The 8,800-nt window shown below is 36.9% G+C and overlaps 1 protein-coding gene across 1 annotated transcript; it reads left to right on the forward strand.

Annotated features, from left to right (window-relative positions):
• The first annotated feature begins 5,913 nt into the window (after positions 1-5,913).
• On the forward strand, positions 5,914-7,336 carry LOC105267385 (uncharacterized). The gene is made up of 2 exons (XM_011306205.1): positions 5,914-6,136; positions 6,708-7,336. Exons 1-2 carry the CDS (start codon positions 5,963-5,965, stop codon positions 6,993-6,995), a joined length of 462 nt encoding a protein of 153 aa, XP_011304507.1. The 5' UTR covers positions 5,914-5,962; the 3' UTR covers positions 6,996-7,336.
• Positions 7,337-8,800: the final 1,464 nt, after the last annotated feature.

An 8,800-nucleotide genomic window follows, 5' to 3' on the forward strand; every position in this document is an offset into this window, starting at 1 on the left:
TTTTAAAAAAAGTCACGTGACCGGAAGTGACGTCACAATTTTTAAAAAAAGTCACGTGACCGGAAGTGACGTCATAATTTTTAAAAAAAGTCACGTGACCGGAAGTGCCGTCACAATTTTCAAAAATTGGGTGAAATCAGGTGATGGGGAGTGATGTTGTGAAGAAAGGCGGAGGAAAGATGAAAGACAAATGAATAAACCACTGAATAATATCTCTTTATTTATCAATTCAACATTATTTTTACATTAAATTCAAAATAACCGAAACATTTATTAATAAATTTATCGATATCGACGTTTGATAACCGAATAAACGTCAATATCGATAAATTTATTAATAAATAATACATTAGACAATTGTACCTCCATTGTAGAATGAATTAAATAACAATTCCTCTCGGTATCACTCCAAATACATCATGGTTGAGACAGTCAACGAGATTTTGGGCAGATAAATCTCTCAGGAAGTCGCGGAAACGTCGGGGACTTGCCGGAAAGCTAACGGCAGTGTTTCTTCCCCGTCTTTATCTATTTTCATTTCCATTTCATATTTTTTTTTTCCTTTGCTCACATTTTTTTTTCTCTCCTCTACCTCGAACTATCACGTCGTCGAGGCAATTCCGTCCTCCTCGAGGGCGTATTTCAGTGGAGCTTTGACGTCTACTCGGTGCACTCCAGACATTTTATTTCTCCTTTTGCCACGAAGAAGAGTGCCAACGAGAAGATAAATCTCACCATAGCCAATCTTAATTAACCACACACTGAGGATGTAATTAATAATCCATGATGTACCTCAGGACACAATTTTGACAGTTGATTGGTGAAATTCCTCTGCGTTGTCCAAAGGTTTATAGTTCATCAATGAGTTTTGTTTGATATCCCATTCCCTGGGGCTCTCACCCTGATTTTGCCGTGTTTTTATTGCAGTTCTCAGATAGTTTCGAGGAGGTATCGCCTAAATAAGTCCTCCAGGAATTTATCGTCTGGTAGCTGGTTAATTGAAGCAGCAAACGAGGAATGTCGAGACCAAGGCCCAGACATAACACCAGGGGGCCTATTCTCGACACTGGGGAAACATCTCCCATGATCGTAATCCATCCAGGAACAAATGAATTCGTCCATCACTTCCGTTTCAAAATTTCACTCACAATTTTTCTCCATTCACTACACATCACATTTCCCAATAATAAAAACTCCAAAAAAAAAATCACGAGTTTTGAGTCCCTCACCTCTCTATCAGTAAGAAAAAATTTATTCCGCGCACTATTGATTTTTCTCCTGGATAAAATCAACGAATTGAAAAAAATAATATTTCCGATCAAAAAATACCCCCCGGGGGGTACAATTCTTTCAATTGAATGCCAGAGAATTTCATTACAATATTATTTAGTCCACGGCCTCTCAAAAATTTAATCCATCCACGTAGAGGCACGCGTGACATGAATATTAATCACTTGCGCGCGTGTCTATTACTCTCAATGTCTACCAATCCATAATTTATCTACCGACTATATACACCACTGATGATAATCGGAGGGATCGATTAGCGAATCGACAGTTCGTGTATTATTTTTTCTTCTCTTTCACTCTTTTTTAACTGATTTTCCAGTTCACTCGTTGCACGCGAGAATCGCGAGAATCGCGAGAATTCAAACAATTCCACAATTCCACATATTATCACCATTTTTCACTAAAAAAAAAAATAGTTGCTCCCTTTGAAGTGGAATTAATCACTTCCACGAACGAAATTCCATCCTGAAATCAACAGTTTTTTTAATATCGATTGCTATCGATTGCTATCGATTGCTATCGATTGCTATCGATTGCTATCGATTGATAAAATTACGATAAAAATGGAATCGATAGATGAATTTATTTAGTGTAGACCGATTGAAAAAAGAAGAGATAATTATTATAAAAATGCTCTCACGCGTCATTTCCTTTTTATTTTGACGTATTGGAATTCAATACTTGATACGCTCTCTTCGTTATTCACTCCAAGTCTCGTTTGGAATTTATTATATTACTATTCGCGATCCAGTGAAATAATAAACAATGGATAAATTTTTCCGAAATGCGTGGGAGTCACGAGAATAACAATGTCTGACCCAATTGAAATTTAAAAAATGATAAACTCAATGGAATAATAATGTTCTTGGAATTATTATTTTGAAATGTGACAAAAGATGAAATTCTTGTTGCACCGGATCATAAATTGGTGGATAGTGTCCACATTCTGAGAATTTACTTTATGGTACGTCGACAGCGGTTTTAATACCCTCCGTCTAGGAATGAATTATTGTTGGTATTAACTGCACTTATATCTCACGAAAAACTTAAAAATTTTCCTCTCAAAATATACGAATAGACACCGTCTATCCTGAATGGATTATGAGTTTAAATTTCTGATATATTTATATTTCAATAAAAATGAAATAGAAATTATTTCACAATTTCATTCAATTTCACCTTGCAATTGATTTTTCAAAAAAATGATTTTTCAAAAAAAAAATTTTTCAATATCAAATAGAATTCACTTCCAAATAAATTAAAAAATTAAAAATAATAAATATCATTGTTGTTAAAAATAATTATTGCACAAGGTGTATCGCCCTCTAAAAAATATCGCACAACGAAAAAATTTTTCAATTAAAAAAATCTCACCCCAATCCCAGAAAAAATCCATGACAAACGTCCAATTATCCCGAAAAAATTTTCGCTTTCCACACAGTCTGAGCTGACAAATCTGCAAGGATTTAAATTCCATGAAAGGACGAGGGGTTCCAAGGCAAATGGCGGACAATATCTATCCATTATATATCACGCATGTACAATCCCCTTTGTTCCAACTCCTAAATAACTCTCGATGATGCAGGAGACCTTGACGAGACAAGCTCTTCCTGAGGGTGTCGAACATATTCATTTGATTGGAGTGTCCCAGGTCCCTACCACCATGCACTTGACTTCCCTTCCTAAACCAACCCCATAATAAAAATACTCACGCACGCATAAACCAAAAAATGTAGAGAGAGAGAGAGAGAGAGAAGAAGAAGAAAAATAGGGAGAGAAAAAAATCGGAGATAAAGGAGTAGAAGAAGCACTTGAAAGGATCCATGAGAAGTCTGAATGGAGGGCTTAAAGGAAGAAACAATATCACGCGAGAGAGGATTGAAAAGGCCCACTGGCTTTTTCTCTCTTCTATTTTTTTTTTTTTTCTTGTTATATACCTGACGATACCGTGTTGTACACGAACGCTTGGGGGATTGCATTGTTGTATCAGTGAGTGGAGTCTGTTGGATTGCAAGAGGCTTTTCAACCCCTGGATGATGGCTCGTGCCATATAAGATCAGCCCTCTACTTTATTTTCTTTATTCCAAGAAATGTCCTCTCAAAAGAGCTCTTTTGTCTGAGCCCATGAACACTCATTGCCAGCTACTGTCTCCAACATTTGAGTACATCCACCTAATTGGATTCAATTTCAATCGGAGAGTTGAAATATTGTCGTTGAAAAGATGAGAGTGGAAAATAATGTATCACTGAGGTTTTATCCCGGGGTGAATCCAATTATGCACTTTCGTTGCTTTTCAGATTGCATTTTGTGGGATAAATCTGTTGATGGGAGTCAAACTTCAATGTGATGAGATTTTTTTTTTTGGCGATCGGGATGAGTCTTTCCACTTGGTTCGAGACAATTATTTTTTGAAAATTTGGATATCTTCCATTTTGAAAATTCCCGGGAAAAATCGTGAGTTCTAAGTAAGCGGACCTCTCGATTAGGCCGAAAAAAGATGGAATTCAATTGAGAGATGGAAATAATTTTTTTTTTATTTGATGAAAATTTTTTTTTTTTTTAAATCGATGAAAATAATTTTTTTTGAAAATTCCCGGGAAAACTCGTGAGTTCTGAGTAGCGGACCTTTCTATCAGTCCGCAAGAATATTGAATTCAATTGAGAGATGAAAATAATTTTTTTTTTCAAAATTCGATAAAAATATTTTTTTTTCGAAAATCGATGAAAATGAATTTTTTCGAAAATCGATGAAAATGGTTTCTCTTGAAAATTATCGGGAAAACTCGTGAGTTCTGAGTAGCAGGCCGCTCTATCAGTCCAAAAAAAAAATTCAATTTAATTCAAAAATGAAATAGAATTTTTTTCCAGAAATTTTCGGAAAATTTGGAAATTTGGAAATTTTCAAAAATTTAGATATCTTCCATCGTGAATGATTCGACTCCATTTTAAGACTTGATTCATGTGAATTTTTCACCTTGACTCGTGTCAATTTTTCAACTTGACTCACGTTGCATTCCTGACTTGACTCACGTGGAATTCACGACTTGATTCAAATCAATATCGATTGGCGCCAATTCCCTCATCAGACTTGATTCAATTTGATTTATCCCACAGATCCATCAACATAAGTCAATCTCCAACGAGATGATGCGATTTGTTGTAACTCAGAACGAGACAACCCAGACAAATCCCTCTCGAAGAATTTTCAAAGCATCAACAAGACCAGAGAGATGGATAATTCGATCGAGTAGTTGGTGAACGTGCCGTTGATTAGATTTACTGACCCCTCTTCATTGTCCACCAGTACGTTGGATTTCGAAAAGTTGTTGTGTGTATTCAACCCATTGTCGTGAGCAAAGCCTCATCGGTTAGCCCTCAATTGTCCCCCAAATTGCCATGAATAACTTTGACATTGAAGGTCTTGTGAAGCTAACTGTCGAACCGCAATCGCCATTTTCCATTCAATTTAGGGGATTTAGTTACGGACTTGTGCTTTCTGATTCAATGTGGATCAACCGTATCATTTTGACTCGCACTGATCCAGTGAGGATGTTGACAATTCAACAATCAAATGCCCCTTCAAATTCTTCTGATTGTCAAGAAACAAAACATCAATTCAATTCCATTTGTTCTCATAAAATTAATGACTTGTACTCATGGAATTAATCCAAAGAAATCAGTCATCTCTATCATCTCTATCATCTCCATCATTTCCATCATCTCCATCATCTCCATCATCCCCATCATCTGGACAACATAAACCGGAAGAAACAATTTTGAGAAATAATTGTTGGATGATTTAACCTTGATCATCATGTTCATACAATTTCATCGCTCACAGCAGGAAGTAAAAACATTTCACCGCGGTGTATCAGCCATGATTTGCACCCTGGAGCAGTTACGAGTGAGGGAACGACCCAGCAGGGACAATTCAACGTTAACTTGCCAGTATCTCCTTCATCCTTATGTTGTACCTCTCAATTCCTCCCCCTAGTAACTTTCTCATTTTGTTATACAGTGTATGAAGGGAGTCGATATTGCGAAATGCCCGGTTTACCACCCTCACGATCCAAGTGGAGCATGAGACAACCTAACACGAGAGATTGCCTATATTGATAACAACTCCGCCTTCAACTCGACCCTCAAGTTGTTTCTCTCTTTGGTAAATTCGGTTGACGCCCAAACGATTTTGCTATTGAAGATTTTCTGGGGAGTGGCAAACGGTTATTCCTCTCTGCCTTTAAAAATATTTCTCTTAATCTCAATTTACACTCCAGAGTGAATTCAGTTCCTGGGAAATTGTTGGGGGCTGTCTCCAGCTGAATCAATACCGCAAACCGATGCAAAATAGATGAATACGAATGAAGCAATCGGTGAAGTTCTCCTGAATGAATAATCAACGGAATGTGACAATTCTCGATAATTCTCGAAGCCTTTCGGTAATGTTACGATAATCAAGATGATAATTTATTCTAATGACACAATCATCAATGATGGCAATGTGGCCTCGATTTCAATCACTTTCGTTGATATTTGGCAGGCGTTCAAGGACTCTGTACATCATGTAATCCTTTCAACTTGCACGATCAATTGTCATTGACTCAGTGGATGAGTTGTGATGGTGTTTGGCTGTTAGATATTGTCTTCTCCATAAACAGTGTCACGTCAATAATGTCGATGACAGTCTCATCACGTATCAAGAATCAATGCCGATGTTTGCCGCATGAAATTGGTATAAAAGCAATGGTGGAGGTGCAGGTGGCATCAATTGTCTCAACTACCATTCAGTGTGAAGTATCAAGTTGTACGAATCATCAAAAAATCATCAACATGCAATTCTTCGCTGTGAGTACATCAAAGTGTATTTGACGTTTGTGTTTCTAAAAATTTCCTCTCCGTCAAGTTGAAATTTCAGGTTTAATTCCCTTTTCGATTTTTTTTTTTTGCGTGATGACTTGATTTATTTCAAATTTTTATTTGAGTCAAGTTGATTTTTCCCTTTTATTCAAATTGAATAGCCCATTTTTTTATTCGCTATATTCAAATCCACTTTTTGATTTGATTCAAATGGAATTCACGATTTGATTCAAGTCGTAGTAGGTCTGAGTTAAATTTTCAATTTGATTCAGGTCCAGTCCCACTTGATTCAAGTTGAATTTAAAACTTGATTCAAGTCAATGCTACAACTTGATTCAAGTTGAATTGAAATCTTCGTTTTCAACTTGATTCAAGTCGCATAAATAAAAAAAAAAATCGAAAAATTGAAATTTCAGAAGATGCAATTTTCCCGCATCCAAAGATTCACCAATGACTATTGCCTAATCCAATATCCTTTCCCGAATTCAATCAAAAGATATTCCTGACTGAGTAATAATGGATGATTCCTGTAGCACTTAAATTTCCATAATATCCACAGATCGTTCTCCTGGTGATAGCCTCGGCGGCAGTCACCCTGTCGAAGCCAACCGAGGCCGAGTCTCTGGAGCCACTGAAGTCAGTATCAATTACTCGAGAGACACCAGTTGTACCCCGTGACAAGCGAGGACTCTTGTTCGGTGGTGCATACACAGCTCCAGTTGCATACACCTCAGCATACAGATCACCAGTGGCTTACACATCGTCATACAGCTACGGATACCCCTACGCCTACTCTGCATACCCCTATTACGCCTCAGCCTATACCGCCCCCTACTACTTGGCCTAGATTCCAACAATTCAATTTTTTTTTTCTTCCTCATCTCCCCCTCACTCAATTCGTACTATTTCAACAATGGGGTATTGACTGACTTCTTCGTCCAATATATTCGCCATCCCTCCAATATACATCTACAGCTCTCTGTCGTACACCGGGATATACCACCCCATACCGAGATGCACGTCACCAACGAGTGAGAAAAAACGACTCAATTGACTTATCGATTTATGTACTCGAGCGCATTGTCATGGATTTATTCCCCATTTGTTTTTCTTTTTTCATATACGTATTTTTTTTCTTTGTGAAATTTTTTTTTCGTGTGAAGAGTAAATAAAGCAAATTTCCATAAAGTTTTGACATTTGCTATTTATTTATAGAATTAATAAAAATTCTACATTTTTTCTCCGAAAAATTTTCATTTCAAAATTCGCGAGTGAATGGAAAATAAATCGTCATTATTTTTTGTGTTGTATTATCATATCATACATTCCCACAAAAATTGGACAATTGATACCTTTACAAAAATTGGACAATTGATACCTTTACTTTTCTCACGAAAAAAAAAAAAAATCGTTCATTGAATTTCGAGTGAAACTTTTGACTTTTAATTCGCGTCGGATTTGTTCGTGCGATATTTTTTTGGAGGGGACAACCGGGGCTTTGAAAATTTTTTTTTTAATGATTTTGATTTGTAAAGTTATCCAGGGGAGAGGGTAATACCTCGTTGACTAACACCTCACGTTTCACGGGAGATTTTACTCGACGTCTTTCAACCCCTCGTTTTCGCCCCCTCCGACGCTCTCGAGGGACGCCTACGTATTATACGGTCACGTGAGGCTCTCAAGAGGGAATGTGAAAATACATTTCTCTCGTTTTCGCTTCGATAAGCAAAAGTGCACATTAAAAAAAAACACATCCTAAAGAGGGATTTCACAGTTAAAGTTATTCAGTACCTTGAGCTCCAGGAGTTGACAACGCCGAGTGCCGTCAGACCACGCCTCGTACAACCCCTGATTTTCCACTCTCGATATCAATATTTAAATCACTGTGTATTAATTATCACTAGGGTAATGCACCCGAAGATGGGGAAGGCATCGACGTATCACTTGAGGGAATACGCACCCTAAAACAAAAAAAAAAATAACAACAATCAATCAATTGTAAAAATAAAAAAGTTGACAGGAATTTAAAAAAATTTATTCACAAATAATATCTGTGAAAATACCTCTATAAAATGGTGAACTAAATGAAATCACTAGGGCTCGATGAAATGCATTAATTGGATAGTAATAAAACGGAAAAAATTGTCGAAAAATTGATGAAAAATTGATTTTGGTAAATTCGTCGAAAATTGGGGGATTGAATTTTTTTTTCGGTTCAAGACGGATTATTGAAATTTAATGACACCACAGATTTCACTGATATTCAATTCTAGTTTAATTAATTGAGCGTTTGTTTTGTACGGGATAAAAAAAAATGGAAGACACGTGGATTACACGAGGTACACTGTTTATCTTGTGATTAATTGGATAGAAGAATGAACGGAGTCGAATTACTTGGGGTGTTTTTTTTATTTTTTTATTATTCACATTGTGTTGTCGGGTGAGTGAGGGATTTTCTTGTTCAGGGATAAAAGCGATTTCCGGTGTGACGCGTGTCCGAGTCAACGCGCGACTGGGATGTTTTAATGTTGCGGGAGGGTTGAGGTAAGAGAAAACGCCGGGTTCCACTGAGTTTGCGCGGTTAAATAACCGACAGTTCACCTCGGGGTTAATCTCGATATCAATTTTATTTTCACCCAGATAATCGAAGAA

The sequence above is a fragment of the Fopius arisanus genome, unplaced genomic scaffold, assembly GCF_000806365.1.
Source record: "Fopius arisanus strain USDA-PBARC FA_bdor unplaced genomic scaffold, ASM80636v1 scaffold00046, whole genome shotgun sequence".
Classification (NCBI taxonomy): domain Eukaryota; kingdom Metazoa; phylum Arthropoda; class Insecta; order Hymenoptera; family Braconidae; genus Fopius; species Fopius arisanus.

Coding starts and splice junctions, on each gene's coding strand:
- LOC105267385 (XM_011306205.1), top strand. CDS start 5,963: ATGTCGATGACAGTCTCATCACGTATCAAGAATCAATGCCGATGTTTG. Junction 6,137..6,707: donor TCAACATGCAATTCTTCGCT/GTGAGTACATCA, acceptor TAATATCCACAG/ATCGTTCTCCTGGTGATAGC.